This window comes from Rhinolophus sinicus, linkage group LG16 (assembly GCF_036562045.2).
Source record: "Rhinolophus sinicus isolate RSC01 linkage group LG16, ASM3656204v1, whole genome shotgun sequence".
Taxonomy (NCBI): domain Eukaryota; kingdom Metazoa; phylum Chordata; class Mammalia; order Chiroptera; family Rhinolophidae; genus Rhinolophus; species Rhinolophus sinicus.
Genome location: NC_133765.1, coordinates 1357509 through 1377399, shown reverse-complemented (window position 1 = coordinate 1377399; position 19891 = coordinate 1357509). Strand labels below are relative to the sequence as shown.

Sequence of the window (19891 nt, the reverse complement as noted above, 5' to 3'; positions counted from 1 at the left end):
CCTTGAGCTGAGCTGCCTCCCGGATGGCTCAGTTGGTTGGAGCGCGGGCTCTCAACCACAAGGTTGCCAGTTCAATTCCTCGGTGGGCAGCGCCCCCTGCAACTAAAATTGAACATGGCACCTTGAGCTGAGCTGCCGCTGAGCTCCCGGATGGCTCAGTTGGTTGGAGCCTGTCCTCTCAACCACATGGTTGCCAGTTCGACTCCCGCAAGGGATGGTGGGCTGTGCCCCCTGCAACTAGCAACGGCAACTGGACCTGGAGCTGAGCTGCGCCCTCCACAACTAAGACTGAAAGAACAACAACTTGAAGCTGAACAGAACCCCCCACAACTAAGATTGAAAGGACAACAATTTGACCATTGTTCCCCAATAAAGTCCTGTTCCCCTTCCCCAATAAAATCTTAAAAAAAAAAAAAAAAAAAAAAAAAAAAAAAAAAAAAACTTCATTTTGACTGTAAAGAGCATTTATCCATGTTGATAATACACAGAGGATGAATGTTATGGGTTGAGCCAAATTCACATGTTAAAGTCCCAACTCCCAGCACCTCAGAACGTGACTATATTTGAAGATAGTGTCTCTAAAGAAGTAATTAAGTTAAAATGAGGTCATTGGGGTGGGCCCTGACCCAATATAACTGATGTCCCTATAAGAAGAGTTTATAACACAGGCACACACACATAGACGGAGGACCATGTGAAGACACAGGGAGTAGACAGCCATCTACAAGCCAAGGAGAAAGACCTCAGAAGAAACTAACCCTGCAGACACCCTGATCTCAGACTCCCAGCCTTCAGGACAGTGACACAATACATTTCTGTTGTTTAAGCTGCCCAGTCTATGAGCCTTTGTTACGGCAGCCCTAGCAGACTAATATGATGAAAATTCATCAACAATTAGTGACCTGCAAGCTCTTCAAGGGCAGGAACTGTGTCTTATTCATCTCCGTATCTCTAACATTAATGCCTAAGCAATAACAGGTGTTCAGCTACAATCTGTGGGGGGAAAAAAATCAATGGATGGGATATTTCAAAGAAAATTCCTTGGCATCCGTTTTGGCCAAAAAGCATGCAGGGGGCCTTAAATTGAACACTAGCCCCTCATGCAAGCACATACGCTAAAGAGCAGCCTGAAGAGTCACAAGCAAATATAAGTTCCTGATGCGACTTCCCCAACAGCTCTTGTGCTCAGCATTCTCCCCTGTTCCACAGGGCCTTCCCGTTACGAACTCCTCAGGTAAGACCCCCAACAAGCTTACCAAAATCCCCTCTTTTTTATTTGGATTGAGTCCATCCAGACTTAGCCTTGAAACCTTACAGCACTTCACCCACCAGACCCTAATAAAGGTCCTGCTGCTCTCTCTGCCTACACCCTGCCTGACCTCCCTGAGTGACCCCATCAGGCATGTGTGTACCTCCTCTAGGACCTGAGAGTAATAATTTTCTCCATTTCAACTTCCCATGTGGACTGCTGTAGACTGTTCAACAACCCCAGGCTCTACTTAATAAATGTTAATTTAATGAAGTCACAACACATAGGTTCTGATGACAGTTGCAAATGAGAGCTCCCAAAAGTGTGGGTATAAGGAACTCTCTTGGACACATGAGCTTTGGTAAATATCATTAAAACCTAGCCCCAATACTTCTGACATGCCTCATATTTTAACAATGATGAGTTCCTAAGTACCAGGTACTACGAAATACCTAGAGACAGAGACTAGATAAGGATGCAAAAGAAGGCAATGGTGGGCAGAATCTAAAATTACCTTGTTACGCTACAAGAACATTATGGGACACAGTAAGGGGAATAAATGTTCAACAACTTAGGCAGGACCGTAAAACTTAGCCACAATATTTCTGTACATATAAGGCACATGTGATTATGTTCCTATAGTGCTGAGCCTCCTTGGGAAACCCTCTGAAAATTCCCCATAAGGTCTTATACATGCCACAAAATGAACTGTACCACTTACATCCTTCTGGGGTCCTCAGAGTCACGAAGTCATTGGTACTGTGCACCTTGCTCAAACACTGGGCCTGGACTTTCACCTGATAGGTGGTATCTGGCTTCAGGACTTTTAATATCATGTTTGTTTTATTGCTGTGGCTCTCCAGAGTCTTCCATATGCTTTCTCCAACCACCCTGGCCAACAGAATAGAGACACGGTCCCATCAAAGCAGCATGGGGTAGCTGAGATGTCAGACCAGTTAATAAAGAGCCACTCCATGAACACCACAGAGTTACGGGACATCCAGTGGCGATGACAGCATTTTCTCCCACAGCAATAATGGGACCCACCTGTAGTAGACATTATATACACAAGAAGCAGAAGGCATTTTCTTGGGCCGCATCCAGGTCAAAGTTACTGCCCCAGAGAAATCAGCTGTCCACTGAAGATTCTGCACTTTGTATACAGCTACCTCATCTAGAGAGATAAAGGGAAAAGAGGGAGAGAAAGTGGTAACTGACAAATCCTTGCATTTCCGAGGACCCAAGAGGCTCCTTGATTTCTGACAGACCTACCAGGATCTGTATTATCAGGCTACAATCATCATCTTAAAAGACCGTCCAGAAAGCAGAGTGGAAACCTTCCTATACAACTTTTTCCAGGGTCTCCTAAATTTCCAGTCATGGTATTTTCCCTTGCATGTCACCTACTTGTCTTCACTCATTTAAGGCTGTTTCTCAATAGAGGAGACTATAAGTACAAGGCCAATAGCACAGCAGGATCTACTATTGCTACAGACTAAATAAATGTATGTGTTCCCCCCAAACTCATATGCTGAAACCTAACCCCCAATATGATGGTATTAGGGGCCTTTTGGAGGTGATTATTAGGTCATGTAGTTGGAGCCCTCGTAAATGAGATTACTGTCCTCTTAAAAGAGATCCTACAGAGCTCCCTTGCCCCTTCCACCATATGAGGGCACAGTGAGAAGACAGCTGTCTATGAACTAAGAAACAGGAATTCACCAGACATTGAATCTGCTGTTGACTGATCTTGGACTTCCGGGCCTCCAGAACTGTGAGAAATAAGTTTCTGTTGTTTATGAGCCACCCAGTCTATAATATTCTATTGTACCAGCCTAAAAGGACTAAGATGATTACTAAACGCATTCCAGACAAAACGACTGCATTAACAGTACCACAAAGCCTGAGGCTCTGGGAGAGCAATGTGTGTCAACATGAGGTGGGAAGTCCATGAAAACAAACCTCAGACCAGCGTTTCCCTAACATGCATGAGACTAGCTGGACGCTGTATCAGATGTGGGACAAGCCTCACCTCACTTGGTACTCCAAAATGGGGCAAAAAATCTGTTTCATGGTCAGACTGAGGAAATATGCAAAAGAGTTCTCGCTAGAGGTCCACACAGGAGGGCCAAGGATGAATCCAGGGTAAACGAGGGACCTGGCACTCACCGCTGCAGGCCCTCTCGTCGCTCTCGTCGGAGCAGTCCAGGAAGCCATCACAGCGCTCAGAGAGCAGGATGCAGGCCTCTCCGTCCTCACACCTGAACTCCCTGCTCATACAGGTCAAGGTACTGTGTGTGGCTGAAAGACAGGGAAGGGGACATGTTGTACAAAAGTGTTATCACATTTAGGGAAAATGGTTTGTGTTCCATGAACTAATCAGCTTCTGCTTCAGAATATGCCTCTGGAATCATGAGAGGTGGGTGACTCTTTGCAGGCACTGTGATACCTCCTTATTTGACAATAACAACTAGAATCTGCCTTCATGACAAGCAAGCGTTTTGGAGTCAAACAAAATAGGTTTTAAATCTGGTTCTGCGTGAGTTTGAGCAAACTGCTTAGCAGCACCCAAGTTCAGTTCCTGTTTGTAAAACTGGGATGACAATTCCAACACTATTGTGTCTACAAGGATCCAGTAATATCAAGTACTTGGAATAGTACCTGGCTGACAGCGGCATCAACAACCTGCAGCTACAGCTCTACAGCGCTGCTAGTTATTCTGTTACTACATCAGTTTGCAGTCCAGAATGGTACTCTGGTTTCTGGTTTGGGTAACAACAAGATGAATCACAATATTAAGAGGCATGCCCACTTTGTGTAGCATTTTAATTGTATAGGTTTCAAAGTATTTTACCAGAAAATGAAATATCACAAATACAGAGCATTGGTAAATTAAGAGTTACACAACTCTATGGCTGTCAACCATAATTTGATGTTCTCTCCAGTTCTGGAAGCAGAGTTAAACTGCATGCAATGACAATACAATTGCAAGTGATTATAAAAAGAGGAAAAGAAGAGAATGGGTATAGAAACCCAATCTACTGCCCCAGGAGGGTCTGGGCCAGGCCCAGGTGCAGGTACTTAGGCCTTCATTATACAGACGCATACACGCCTGCCCAGCCTTGGACAGGAAGGGCTACAATAGAACTCAACCCACCAGTGAGGAGGGTCTAAAATTACTCTTGCTCCTCCAAGTCAAAGATGTCTATGTTCCAATCCCCTGTTACATGGCAAAAGGAACTTTGCAGATGTGATGAAGTTAAAGACGCTGACAAAGAAAGCTGATCCTGAATTATCCAGGTAGACCCAATCTAGTCACTCAGTCCTTAAAAATGGAGCTTTTCCTGGCTGTGGTCAGAGAAGGAGATGTGAAGAAAGAAGAAGTGTCAGAGAGATGGATTGTTGCTGGCTTTAAAAATGGAGGAAGGGGGCCTCCAGAGCTGGAATAAACAAGGAAACAGAGTCTCCAGGGAGCCTCCAGAGGTACCAGCCCTGCCCACATCTTGGTTTTAGTAAGACTTGTGTCTGATTTCTGACCTACAAAACTGTTAAGAAAATAAATGTGTGTTGTTTTACGACATTAGGTTTGTGGTGATTATTACAGTGGCCATAGAAAACTAACACACTGAAACCTCTGTATTTTCCCAGATCTTACCTTTGGGATTCTACCTCAGTTTTCTAAGTTAAACTATAATTTCTCTATTGGAATTCAGGACTAGACCCCTCCTACATCTTGCGTCCCAACCCATGCCAATATACACACAATATTCCATACAATGACCATGTCGATACTAAAAGAAATTACCAAAGACACCACTGAACTATTGTAGTAACCTGAGAGTAGAGAATCTACAACACTGATTCTTAACAAATCCTTAGGGCCAGCCCTAAACATGCTGAAGCAGAGACATTAGCTCAGCATGTGCGGTATTTGCAAGTCCCACAGTGATACAGCAGGACTGGCCAGGTTTGAAAACCCCTGTTCTAGACTAAGAACAGGCAATCCTGTTTTCTAGCTGAAGCATGGCGTCCACTTCTGAAAAGCACACTCTTGAGATGCAGGGAGAGAAAGTGGATAATGATTCCATGAGAACAACCAGGATGGTCAAGAGCAATGGATAAAGGATCCAGGGATATTTTCCTAGAGATAAAAAGATACAGGAGTTGAGGAGGGGGATGGAATGCTATAATAATTATCCTCAATTGCTGAGTTTTCATGGAAAAGAATTAAGACTTCTTTGCATGTCTCTAGGGTGGAGGTACATACTTCAGTTAAACATACATTTTTAAAGAGCTCTCTAATGTAGTAATTCTCAATAGGAGAAGGGAAATATCAAAACTACTTTTGAGGCTTTTTACAAACTATAATCCCCCAACTCCTGGAAAATTACCGTATTATAGAGCTGTTATATGCTAAGTTGAAATTGGTTTGCTTTGGGGAGGTGGGAAGGAGGGCTCAGTTACAGATAAAACTGCATTCGAGTATTTAGAAAAGGTTTGAAAACCACTTGTGTAACAGTCTCAGAAGCCCAAGATGGAATTCATCCATCCTTCTATCCATCCACCCACCCATCCACCCACCCATCCACGCATCCAACCAATGAACATTCACGGAGAGCCTACCATGAATCAGGTCCTGTTTAAGATGCTAAGAATATGGTGATGTACAATAAGACAAAGCATCTACCCTCACAGAGCTGACCTTTTATTGAGAGAAAGAGCAGACAAGTAAACAAACAAATATGCTATTTTGGAGAGTGACAAAAACTACAAAAAAACAAAGAGAGTAACAGTAAGAGAGTGATGGAGGGCTGGTACCATTTTTATAGGCTAGGCAGGCAGGGACTCTGCGCAGAAGGGGATGGTTTTGGGAAAAGACCAAGATCCCCGTCATAGAACTATTCCACATGGTAAGAATGCGGTAAAATACAATCAAACAGCTAAGCAGTAAAGCTGGAGGATTTTTGAGGTTTCTTTATTAAACATGTCTCAATATTTTAAAAGTGAGAAAACATAGATTTTAGAAATTGGGGATAAAGTTGTCATTAATGTCTGAAAATTCTTAAACTGATTATTAAACAGATAATTAAAGGGCACTTATAACAGACAGTACTGGCCTTCAGAGGCCAGCTTCTCTAAAAAGAATCATGCCACACTAGTCTCATTTCCTTTTTTGATAGTGTTATTAGATTAATGAATTTAAAAAAATTGTCAATAGAGCACATCTTGATTTTAAGACCCTTAACTAAGCAACATCCTTATGAATAAGGCAGATTTAAAACAGACTAAAGATACTTATTTAAAGAATACCAATCAATGAATTAATGTTACCCAGGAGGAATGCCCTATTCCAGTTCCTTTGTGTTAATTATTTCCAATGTTCATCTTATTGTGTGGTTACTTGGCTCAGGTATTCCTACGATTATTTTGCTTAAGTGTGGGGCCAATCTGACGTGTCATTTTAATGTCCCAAGGGTACACTTTGTTCATTCTTTTAATGTTAAGTGTAGAATTTTACATTAATCCCTATTTAATTTCTCTGTGTTATTTTGGAGTATTCTACCATCTAAGAACTTTCAACATGACATGATGAAAAGATCATAACTGTACAAAAAACAACAACAAAAAAAAACTAAATAAATAGCCCAGTTTGTTATTGACAATGTGATCTCCTTTGAAGCTTATTTTCCTATCTCTAAAATGGAGATGATACCAAAATTACATGGTTATTATGACAAATGAAGCAGAAGTAATGGGATAGCATGCTTTCAAAAAATCTTCCCTGAGGGGTGAATTTCTCTCCAACTACTCACGACAATTGGCCTCATCCTGGCCATCCTGGCAATCTTGACGGCCATCACAGCGCTTCCAGTTGGGGATACACTTCTTTGGCTGGCGACACTCGAACTGAAATCGGTCACATCGCCCAAGCTGGGTTGGAGTGGAGGCAGTGGTGACATTTGCTAGAAAAAAAAAATTTTTAATTCACTTTTTAGTACTGAGGCAGTTGGCCAGCAACAGCAACCAATTCAATGTGTCAGGAGATTACAGTGTTTTAGGAATTACAACAAGGACCTAAAGACAAATATGAGCTCTGGATAAAGAGAGCAGATTGACTAGACACAGGCATCTAATTTTGCTCTCATAGGACCCCACTAAGAGACAAGAGCAACAAAATTTTGGAAGCTGGAAAGCAGACAGTGGTAGGTGACTAAAGAGACCACAGCAGGGTGTACCCTATCCTAAACTGTCAAGGGAGAAAGCTAAGAAACCAGCAAGGTCAACATCATAGTATTCTCAAAAAGCTTGAAAGTGGTATCTCAACTGGGAGAAAAGCGGGAGAAAATTACGATAAAGAAAATGATTGAACAATGTATAAGCAGCAGCTAGACTCCCTACCCCCATCCCCCACTAGCCCCAGGAGACAATCAGCCTGCATATACCCCCTTGGAAAGCTAGAGGAATGTTATTTGGAGAGGGTTAAGAACAGGGTCGTTCTGACACAATAAGCTGCATAGAAGAAAACATAGGAACTAAACTTATGGACCTTGGGTTGAAAGAGCATTTTATGAACTTGACTCCAAAGGCAATGGAAGTAAAAGCTAAAATAAACGAATGGGACTATATGAAACTTAAAAGCTTCTGCACAGCAAAAGAAACCATTGACAAAATAAAGAGGCCACCAACTGAATGGGAGAAGATTTTTGCAAACAGTGCCTCCGATAAGGGGCTAGTATCCAGAATATACAAGGAACTCATGCAACTCAACAACAAAAAAACACACAACCCAATTGAAAAATGGGCAGAGGACTTGAAGAGACATTTCTCCAAAGAGGACATACAAATGGCAAATAGACATATGAAAAAATGCTCAACATCACTAATCATCAGAGAAATGCAAATCAAAACCACAATGAGATATCACCCCACCCCAGTCAGAAAGGCTATCATCAACAAGACAAATAATAACAAATGTTGGAGAGGCTGTGGAGAAAAAGGAACCCTCATACACTGTTGGTGGGAATACAGACTGGTGCAGCCTTTATGGAAGGCAGTGTGGAGGTTCCTCAAAAAATTACGAATAGAATTGCCATATGACCCAGCAATCCCTCTCCTGGGTATCTACCCAAAAAATCTGAAAACATTTAGAGATAAAGACACGTGTGCTCCAATGTTCATTGCAGCTTTGTTTACGGTGGCCAAGACATGGAAACAACCAAAATGTCCTCCGATAGATGAATGGATAAAGAAGTTGTGGTATATATACACAATGGAATACTATTCGGCGGTAAGAAAAGATGATATAGGAACATTTGTGACAACATGGATGGATCTTGAGAGAGTAATGCTGAGCGAAATAAGTCAGACAGAAAAAGCAGAGAACCATGTGATTTCACTGATATGTGGTATATAAACCAAAAACAACAAAAGAACAAGAGAAACAAATGAGAAACAGAAACTTATAGACACAGATAATAGTTTAGTGGTTGCCAGAGGGTAAGGGGGTGGGGGTGGGAGATGAGGGTAAGGGAGATCGAATATATGGTGATGGAAGGAGAACTGACTCTGGGTGGTGAACACACAATGGGATTTATAGATGATGTAATACAGAATTGTACACCTGAAATCTATGTAATTTTACTAACAATTGTCACCCCAATAAATTTAATTTAAAAAAAAAATTAAAAAAAAAAAAAGAACAGGGTCGTTTAGACAGGCATAGTTGGGATAGAGAATGTGGTACTGAAAAGGGGGGATTAACCCTACAGATTGCTGAACGAAAAGACCCTTCGTCTCTTGCTCAGAAACCTTGGCAGTAAGACCTTTATTCTCCAGGCAAGAGACTGTAAAAATTCTCTCTAGAAAAACTGACCAGTCTCAGAGACAAACCCTAAGGTACCCAGATCAAGAGTTCCCCAAACAGCACAACCATGAAACTCAAAGTTGACAAGTCTACTCACATATGCAGAATTTCTTAGCAGTGTTTTAGCCCCCAGCCTTAAACACAAGCAAGCAATTGAGAATTATCTGAGGAAAACCTAAGACATGAAAGACAGAAATCAATGCACACCCCCTTTCACCCCCAAAAAGGAAATGTGGAAGAAACAGAGACTTTGTAAAAAGAAAACTTCAAAAAAGTATCTTTAATATGCTCAGAAAGGAGGTATATTTATCCATAAAAAAGGATAAGATCCATAAAAAGAGAAACAGTATGAAAAATTTAAAAGCTCTTAAAATTAAAACCATGAAAACTCAAATGGAAAACTTAGTAGACAAATAAAAGATGGAGTTAAGTAAATATTCCAGAGTAGAAAAAATATAAAGAAATTTTTAAAAATAGAAAAAAGTAAGCAGGCCAGGTCAGAAGATCCAACATATAAATGACACAAGTTCCAGGAAGAAAAAGAAAATAAAGAAGAAAATATGAATGGAATAGTTCAAGAAAAATTCCTCTAAAACTAAAATACATAAATTTCCAAAATAAAAAGCCTATCAGTGTTCACTACATTGGACAGAAAAGGACCCACATCAAAGCACATCACTGTGAAATATCAAAACACTAGAGTCAAATGGAGGATTCTATAAGCTTCCAGAGAGTAAACACAGGTTACATACAAAAAAGCTCAAAATCAAAATGGCTTTGGATTGCCGGAGAGCTGTTCAGACAGTGGAGCAATGCCTTCAAAGTTCTGAAGGAAAATTGTTTACAACCTAGAATTCCAAACCCAGCCCAACTATCAATCAGGTCTAAAGACAAAAGAAAGGCACTTTCAGACCAGAAGACCTCACATGTACCTCCCACATACCCTTTCTCAGGAACTTTCTGGAAAATGTTCTCTACCAAAACATAAGATTAAAAAAGAGAAAAATCTGGCATACAGAAAACTGGAGCTCCAACACAAAAGAGGTAAAGTGAGTCCTTAGGATGATGGAGAAGCAACAGCCCACAAGACACCTGTGCCCCAGGCGTAAAGGGCAACCATCATGAACCAGAGCAGCAAAACTCAACAAACAAACACATTGAGGCTTTCATACTGTGTCTTTGGCCACTGTATCATCATATTCACCTGACAAAGCTACTCAACGGTGTGCTCCACCACAAGAATGGAGTAAACCAAGAAAAAACAAGACACAACATCCAAGAAACAGGGACTCTAAGTCAGGAAAAAGGCAAGGAGAATTCCAAGGAGGGCAGTGAAGTCCCAGGGTCAGAGGCATGAGGCAGACCTAGAGAAGAATCAGCACAGAAAAGAGAGGCCCAGATTTGGGAAAGGAGACACACTGGACCTGAGGAATCACCTGATATGGTGACCTTGTGGAAAGTTATTCTGGGAGGCTACTGACAGGTGGAAGACATTCACAAATGGTACAAAACAACATGAGCTAACAAACAAAAAAAAAGCAAGTATTAAACTTTTGGATATTATGTGTATTCCACAATTTTAATTGGATTTTCAAAGGGGCCTCTCCAACACCCAGAACCACTCTGCTAAAACAGGTACATGGAGAACAGTGGTTAAAAAAAAAAAAATGAGGCTAGAAAGCTAGGTCAAGGCAAATCACAGCACTCACACTCAGACAATGAGGGAGCCATCAGAAGGTTCTAGTACTGGGGGAGGATATGATTGTGCATCAGTGTATGGCTTCTTGTGTGGCTTTTTCAAGATAAATTGAAAAAGGAATAGAGGCAAAGAAACCAGGTAGGAGACTTTTACACTGAAGAAATAACATCCAAGAGCTAGAGACACCACCAATCTAAATTTGCACCAATAATGTACATAAAAAAGAAATCACAAAAGCTGAATGGAATATCAAAATTGGAATCTGCTCATTCATTGGGTAAGTCAGAATTTGCTACCGTTTGTTAATGTCCTAGTCAGAGTTTCAATAACCAAAAACAATTTTGAGAGGACAATCAAGTTACTAAATAGAGAGGTGGGCCTTGGGGAGAAAAGGCAGAAATAAAAGGTTGTATTTTGGGTTTTTCTCTTTGTTTAACAATTAGTTTTAATTTGAGAAGCACTTATGGGATACCTGACTATTTGCCTATGAGATGATCAAAAACACGGTGAATGTTTAAATTTTAAAAAATTATTACAGTAGAGGACATATTGTCATTAATCCCCTCAAAATAGTCCCCCTCGCTTCAAACACACTATTCCATCTTTCCTGCCATTTTCTGAAGCAGTTTTGGAAGTCCGCTTTCATGAGTGTCTTTGCTTCATCTTCCTTCATGACAACGCTCAGTGTCACACATCACTTCTGGTATAGTAATTTCTGTCAAATAAAAACATTATGGCGTGTCCTCATCCACCCTATTCACTGGATCTGGCACCAGGCTATTCTGGCTCCTCCCCCAAGTTAAAATGGCGGCATGAAAGGAAAACATTTTGAATTGGTTCAGGACACTGAGGCAGCCACAACAGCGCAACTAAAGACACTCACGAAACAGGACATCCAGAACTGCTTCAAAAAGTGGTGAGAATGATGCAAGTGTGTTCAAAGCAAAGGGGAGTATTTTGAGGGGGATCAATGGCAATGTGTCTTTTACTGTAATGTTTTTTTATTTAAACGTTCACCATATTTTGTGATCACACCTCGTATTGTTCTGGTAGGCACAGTGGTGGATTCAAAGTAGTATGCAGCATAATCGCAAAATACAAGGTACATACAATCACCATGGGAAGAAAAGATTTATACACGTGATATTATTAGGAAGCAATATATGGCAGATCATAGTTAAGAATCAAAAGGCAAGTTCAATGACATTGGAAAAGAGACAAAAAAGAGATCAATTAGAACTCAATGAAAGCTCTGTGGAGGAGGGGCTTGAGGGGGGAGAATAATTCCCTCCGTGTTGGAAGCAGGAATCTCAAACTAAAGCGAACCTACGAATCATATAGGAAGCTCCTGGTCTCCATCTGGAAATTCTGATTCCATGTTTTTTATAAACAGCCCAAGTGATTCTGTTACAGGTAGTCTGTGTGCCATACTGAGAAATACTGACGACATATCGAGGTCTCTGTTAGCTACAAAATCCACGTTTCCGTCTACTCTGATGGATGGTGGGCTTTTCAGAGGGTGAAGTAGAACAAGGTCGAGGAAGACAGTGGTTTCTGAAAAGGCAAAACTCTGCTGAATGAACACAGGCAGAGAAGATGTAGGCCTGTTCAAAGCAGATGAGGAGCCCAGCTTGGCAGATGTAAGAAGTAATGGTAGGCAAGGGGGGTCAGTTCACACAGGGCCTTGAAAATAGGATTATGGGTGAGCATCTAGCTGTAAGACAGAGGACAAGCGGGAACAACTGATGATTTTAATAGGGAAGCGGTGGGATGCAAATGGCATTAAAGGAGGAAAATCAGATGGTTGACCTAGAAGTTAGTTTACTAAGGATTATGAAATGCATGGCAAACAATTGTCAATTCTCTTACTATAACCTGAGTTTGAAATAGAATCCTGTTTACGAGAGGACACAGCATCCTTCACCTCTGGATCCATTTAAGGGCACGCACTAGATGGAGTCTCATAGTTCACCCTAGCCTCTGGCAATATGATTACTGCACAAACCTTCAGCTGCTTCTCTGTGTTCAGCCAATAGATGGCAGTGCTTACCCTTCTTTTAGTAGGTGGACTGACAGCTAGCAAGCAGAAAAACTGGGCTGTCTCGGGAAAGTTTAATACACACAGGAACACCTCCCCCTAATTCCTAGTGTAATTTCCTGTGGAGAAGAAAGCAAAGGTGACCCAACTGCAGCCAGGGTGGAAAGCAGGGTGGCTACCCTTTTCTTGCAGGAAGATCAGAGGACATTTGTAGAAGATGAGATATCCTAGTCCCAAGTTCCCATGAGTTTCCCTGCTCTGAAGGTGAGAAGCAGCCTGGCCACCGAGAGGCCCAGGTTGAGCACTTACGGGGTGAGGGGCAGGCTTCCTCATCCGAGCCATCTGCACAATCTCCGTACCCGTCACACACCCAGCTGTCCATCACGCAAGCCCCACTGCTGCAGCGGTAGTAATTAGGTGGACACGTAGAGGGCCCAGGAGTCGGGGAGGGAAGAATATGTGAATCTGAGGAAAACACCAAGCAAGGAACCCAAAGTGTTATAAGAAGCTTGAGCTCCAACCAAAATGGGTCCCCAAACAAGTGTGGATGTTCCAGTTTTAGCTGCAGCAGCCCAGTGTCAAGCAAAGTTCTGAAGAGCAGCTCTAAAAATTATTTATAATGGGGTGTCAGAATAGACTACTTTTTCCCTTTTTTGGAGCCTATTCTCTTTACCTATTATATTTGATTTGGGCTAATAGGGGCTCCTGCAGGCTGATGGAAAGAATGACTCAGAATGCACTGGGTGTGGGGGAGGGATGCCTTCTGAGGCGAACCACTGTTCTGGTTAATTCAACTGCAACTACCCAAAGGCCTGGTTCAGAGATGAGAAAACCAAATATAACAGATACGTGCATGCATTCCACATTAGTGCTTCTCAACTGCATCATGGCACTTGTCACCTAGACATCTTCTTAAAATGCAGATTCTGACTCAGGAGGGAGGCCTGGGGTGGGGTCAGAGATTCTTCACTTCTAACAAGCTCCAAGGAAAGGCAGATGCTACTGGTCTACAGACCACACTTCGCATAGCCAGGGTCTAGGGTTCTAACTGTGCCCTGCAAAATATGGAATGCATATTCCTAGAAACAGGAGAAACCAATCACACTGAATTTTCCAAATGGGAGGAGGATAGAAAAGAACTCAGAGAGTTCACCCCAAAAAAACTCATTGAATAAGCCAGGCTCTGAAGTGTCTTGGTTGTGGGGCAGACCCCAGAACCTCTTACCTCCACAATCCTTCTCATCAGACCAGTCCCCACAGTCATTCTCCCTGTCACATTTCCACCTATTGGGGATGCAGTGGCCATTCTCACACTGGAACTGGAAGTAGTGGGAGCAGTTTGGGGCTTCTGTAGGGTTTTCTGGGGAGATCAAATACACCATCAGTCATCTGCCCTTAACCAGTGTAAACATAAAGCTGTACACACACACACACACACACACAGCCTTCTCAACACCCAGTCCCAGGGTAACCCGCACATCCCTACCAGAGAAAGATAAGGCAGCTTCTTGGACCCAGTGGGTGACCAAAAATACATCCACAAACTCAACAAAAGTCCCTTTTACCAAACCCCAACTCATGTTTCTCTGACCTAAACTTTTATGTATCTTGCGAATGATACCTGAGTTTTTAATTTTGACACTTGACCAAAGGAACGACCTAACTATTGATGATAACACAATGGTAACAATGATGCTGTTACATTGTGGTATCTATAACTTTTAGGGGAGGAGGGAGAAACACACTCCAAAATATCTACCATTAATTCCTTACCTACTACATCCCCTGTACAGAATGTGAACTTCCTGACTGGGGAAAGAAAAAGAAATGGAATAAACAGGCCTTAACACCTACTATGTAGGGATCAGGTTACCACTTCAAAACTCAATTCCTTACATGGAGATGAAGAATTGGCAAGGAATACTGCTGAAGGAGAAGGCAAAGCCAGCATTAGAGTGTGCTGGTGAGTGTCCCCTCCTTAACAGCACAGCTCTGTAACTCAGAGTAGGGATGACAAGATGCAGTTCTGAGACCTTACCACAGCTGGCTTCATCCGAGTAGTCGCCGCAGTCATCCATGCCGTCGCACTTCCAAATCAAACTAATGCACACTCCGTTCTGACACTGGAAACTGAACTCATCACAAACCTTGTGGAACTCAGGGTCTTGGGCTAGATAAGAAACAAACATCCATGAAATCCAGATTAATTCCATACTAAGGAGTTCAAGGTAGTAATGCTCCTTGGAAAGAAGAGGAAAGAGTAAAAGTCCTCCCCCAAGAGACTGCCTAGCTGAAGGATTCTTTGAAAGCAAAAGTTAGTTGAAGGCTTAACTCCCAGTACCTAAAAATGTGACTGCATTTGGATATAGTGTCTTTAAATAAGTGATAAGTTAAAATGAAATCATTAGGTTGGAGTGCTAACCCAGTACGACTGATGTCCTTACAAGAAAAGGAAATTAGGACACAGACAGGCATGGGGAAGACCAAGTGAAGACACAGGAAAAAGATGGTCATCTACAAGGCAAGGAGGCACGTCTCAGGAGAAACCAACCTTGCCAACACCTTGACCTTTGACATCTAGCTTCCAGAACTGTGAGGAAATACATTTGTGTTGTTTAAGCCACCCAGTCTGTGGCCCTTTGTTATGGCGGCCTGAGCAAACTACTACATGCAGGACAGTTTTAGGAGTGGGGCTACAGCAGTGAACAAGACAAAGGCCCTGCTCTCGTGACACGCATATTCCAGAAGGGGGAGATGGGCAGGAAAATTAAGACACAGTGTGCAAAGTGGTGATAAGTGCTGTGAAGACCATTGGAGCATGGCAGAGGGTCTGCAGAGTGAGTGATGGGGGCAAGAAAGGCCCATTGGAAAAGGTGACACTTGAGCCAAGATCTAGGTCATTCTTTACCTTCCCTTTATACGTATACCACCAACTAACAAGCACTACTTCTGAAGCAACTACTTCTGAAGTAATCCTTCCTCATAAGAGTCAAGACTGGAAACACAATCAAGGCCTGTAACCTGGATGGAAGTGCATCCCCAGGGTGGCCCATCTCCTTGTGGTGTCTTCCGTGACTGCAAGTTACCGCCCCCACCTGCCCCACTCACAGCATCCCGCAAAAGCTGCATCTTCATCAGAGCCATCGCGGCACTGGATGATCCCGTCACAAACCATGGAGTGAAACAGGCACTGCTGGCGGTTCTTACACACAAAGTCCATGAAGCGCGTGCAGAGGGGCTCTGAAAGGGGTCCAGTGAGGAGAACAGGCTGTGAGCACTGGGCGCATGCACCCATTTACTGAGCACTTGTTTTGTGCCAAGCCCTGACCTAAAGCACTTGACGTAAAAGGACATCATTAAACTGTCAAAACAATGTTATGAGAGATTTTATTGTCCTGTTTTCAAAATGAGAAAACAGGGATGGGAGCATTACGTGTTTTGCCAAGAGCATACAGCTGATGAGGGTGGAACCAAAACTGAAATCCAAAGCTGTCTGACATCAAGACCCATGATCCTAATCACTATTAATATAATACTAACGCTCATACTAACGCATTCTTCTATGAAGGACAGTGTTGTGGACTACTTTGTCCACAGTGTTGTGGAGTGATTCAACCGATTCACTGGTTGAAGCTGTAATCCCCAACATGACTGTATTTGAAGACAGGGCCTTTAAAGAGGTAATTAAGGTTAAATGAGATAAATACACTTAGAAGGGGTAAATGAAGGTTGACTGGAGCAGGATGGAGCTCTCTGACCCAAGAGGATGCATGCTCTTACAAGAAGAGACACCAGAGATGCAAGCAGAGAAAAGGCCAGGTGAGGACACAGTGAGAAGATGGATTTGGCCTTGAACTGCAACATCAGCTTGTCTGGGTCTCCAGCCTACCAGCCCACCCTGCAGATTTTGGACTTGCCAGCCTTCATAATCACATGAGCCAATTCCTTAAAACAAATGTCTCTATATATACATGCACATCCCATTGGTTCTGTTTCTCTGGAAATTTGAATATGTGCACAAAAATATTCTGAGTGGACATACAATCATGGTTTCCTATGCGGACAAGGTGGGCATTGGGCATACGGGTAGAAAAATGTTTCTTTTTTACACTTTCACCTTTTTATACTTTTTCCATTTTGAACCATGTGAATGTGTTACCGACTCAAAAAATTAAGTATATATTTAATACAACTTTAATACAACTAGAGAGCAATTCTCAAGGCTTTGCAGGTCACACAGTCTTTCTTATAACTATTGAACTCTGCCACTGGAGCATGAAAGCAGCTAGAGACAGTACGTAAGCAAATGGTAGTGACTATGCTCAAATAAAATTCCATTAATAGCACAGGTTATGGGCTGGATTTCTCCCACAGGCCGGTTTGCCAACCCCCCCACTACTTCATCAGTTCTCAAACTGGACTAAAGCTTAGACTCACCTGGAGCACTCCTTATGCCCAAGCCACACTCTAGACTAATTAACTCAGAATCTCCGAGTGGGGGAATGAGGGGTGGGCTGAGACCTGGACACGAGCAGCCTTTAAAGCTCCCAGGTAGTTCCAATGGACACATACTCATGGATGAGCAGCACCCCTGATCCAAGACGTCCTTCCATCTCCCTGCCCCTCCTTCACCCAAACCAAGGCTCCCTGCCATGATGAGTCTCGGCCAAGCACTCAGGGCCAACAAGGTTAACTACAAGTAGGTACAGAGGAAATGAAAGCATGAGTCCAGTATATGCTCTTCACTCACAACCCCCACCTGCTTCCCTGGGGTAGAGAGAGGACTCACCGCAGTGCTGCTCATCCGAGCCATCCGAGCAATCCTGCAGACCATCGCAGTGTTTGCTGGATGGGATGCAGGTGCCATTCGGGCAGCGGAATCCATTACACTTCTTCTCTGAAATGCAATTCAGTAACACAAAAGAATGGCTAAGAGGAAACAGGCAGGCACTTACAGACATAGGTGGGGGGGGTATAAATTCGTACCACCCCTAAGGAGGGCAATTTGACAACAGCTATCACAATTGCAAGTGTATGTATGTATATGTGCCCATCAATGCCACTTGGAGAAATGTAATCTACCTACACAAGTGAAAAAGTACCACAAGTTGGGAAACCTAAGTGCCAGGTTATTCACTGCAACACTGTTTGTAATAGCCTGAAAACCACCTCCATGTCCATCAGGAGGGGATCTTGTAATAAATTATTAGGTTGGAGTGAAAGTAATTGCAGTTTAAAAGGTTAAAAATAATTGCAAAAACCACAATTACTTTTGCACCAGCCTAATATTACATGCTGGAACACTGGATTGTTACAGAGAGACTGAAGAAGCACTCTGTAAAAATATGTCCCAGGTATAGTTCTACGGTTAGGTGAAAAACAATATAGAAAACAACATGCACAGCATACTACTTGTATAAAATCAGAAAATACACAGTATATTTAAATTTGAATATGTGCACAAAAATATTCTGAGTGGACATACAATCATGGTTTCCTATGCGGACAAGGTGGGCATTGGGCATACGGGTAGAAAAATGTTTATTTTTTATACTTCCACCTATTTATACTTTTTCCATTTTGAACCATGTGAATGTGTTACCTATTCAAAAAATTAAGTATATATTTTTTAAGAAAAGGAAAAGTAAAGCTTCAGTGAATGGAAAAAAGAAAAACATGAATCCTGACTCTAAACTCTGGTTTTGAAAGCTCTCCCAAATCACTCACTATCTTAATTCTTCAGGAATTCTAAGCCCTTTTGGAGAAAGTTTGTCCCAGAAATGTTAAGAACCTAAGGTTTCTCACTTTAGCATAGAATATTTAGGTCACCCTTTCTCCTAAACAGAGAGCTACTACCAGACATTAAGCTTAACAATCTGTTCTAGCAGGTCAGTTATGGCCACTGATAACCCAACTCTTAGTAAAATATTTCCAGGAGGAGCAGTTGTAAGGCAAGAAAATGTGTTTTAATCCTGTGGAAAGTCATTCCTAGGAAATTATTTAAAGGACGTTAAACAGAAACAATAAATGAGTACCACAAGTTGGGAAAACATTTAACGTTACTAAGTATAAAAAGTTTTTTAAAAGTATAAAATTAAAATTACACGAGACAACTTCCACTCATTAAATTAGTGAAAACAAAACAGATAAAATGTTATACCAAGAGAGACTTGGGTAAACATACAATATATTACTGCTGAAGATGCTTTTTTCGTATAATCACTTGGAAACACTTAACGAGAACCATTAAAATCAACCAGAAACTTTGACCCTGCAATTACATATGGAAGAACATATCCCGGGAAGTACAGTCAGACCTCCGTATCCACAGGGTCTTCATCTGCAGATTGAACCAACCTCAAATCAAAAACCACAGGTGGTTCAATCTGAGGATGCGGAACCACAAACATGGAGGGCCAAACCAAGGCACTTGAGCATTGGCAGATTTTGGTACCCAAGGAGGTCCCTGGAACCAAACCCCAGTGGACACCAAGGGACAACTGTATCTCAAAGGGAAAATAAGCCTTTGTTTCCAAGGACATGAATTGTTTCACTATGCATAACGGTGTAAAACTAAAAACACTCGAATGCCCAACCAGGGTGCAACTAAGTAAATTAAGTTATAGTAATATGAAGTGAATATGCATCTGCCATAAAAATGCTAACTACAGAAAAATACAAAAATATGGAAACATCTTTAATATTGTGACATGAAAGGAGTGTAATATATAACAACATGTAGATAATGACTACAATTCCATGAAAATTTGGAACGTACGGTATAAAATAGAAAATATGTGTACATATATATATTAGTCTCTGCCCCTGGTTACCGGCATAGAGCTCCTAAAACCCTTGTAATTTCCTGGGTGATAGGATTGTCTTTTGTTCTAATGAGGTGACATTTGGTGGACTGCTGGATTGCTTTAGGAGGGGGGCTGGTCACCCGAAAAACCATGCCATGATTAGAGGCTTAGAACTTTCCACCCCCCATCTGCCTGGAAGGAGAGAGGGATGGAGACTGAGTTAATGATCATCATG

The 19891-nt window shown here is 42.0% G+C and overlaps 1 protein-coding gene across 2 annotated transcripts in view; it reads right to left on the bottom strand.

Moving 5' to 3' along the window:
* SORL1 (sortilin related receptor 1) overlaps nucleotides 1-19891 on the bottom strand; it is a 161515-nt gene that overhangs the window by 23279 nt on the left and 118345 nt on the right. For both annotated transcript variants that reach the window (XM_019717776.2, XM_074321522.1), the window contains exons 27-35: nucleotides 17640-17747; nucleotides 15959-16090; nucleotides 14889-15020; nucleotides 14076-14210; nucleotides 13160-13315; nucleotides 7063-7212; nucleotides 3419-3550; nucleotides 2297-2423; nucleotides 1971-2140 (exon numbers count right to left, since the gene is read on the bottom strand). In XM_019717776.2, coding sequence (XP_019573335.2) covers nucleotides 1971-2140; nucleotides 2297-2423; nucleotides 3419-3550; nucleotides 7063-7212; nucleotides 13160-13315; nucleotides 14076-14210; nucleotides 14889-15020; nucleotides 15959-16090; nucleotides 17640-17747 — 1242 coding nt within the window. The remainder of the gene's footprint in view (nucleotides 1-1970; nucleotides 2141-2296; nucleotides 2424-3418; nucleotides 3551-7062; nucleotides 7213-13159; nucleotides 13316-14075; nucleotides 14211-14888; nucleotides 15021-15958; nucleotides 16091-17639; nucleotides 17748-19891) is intronic.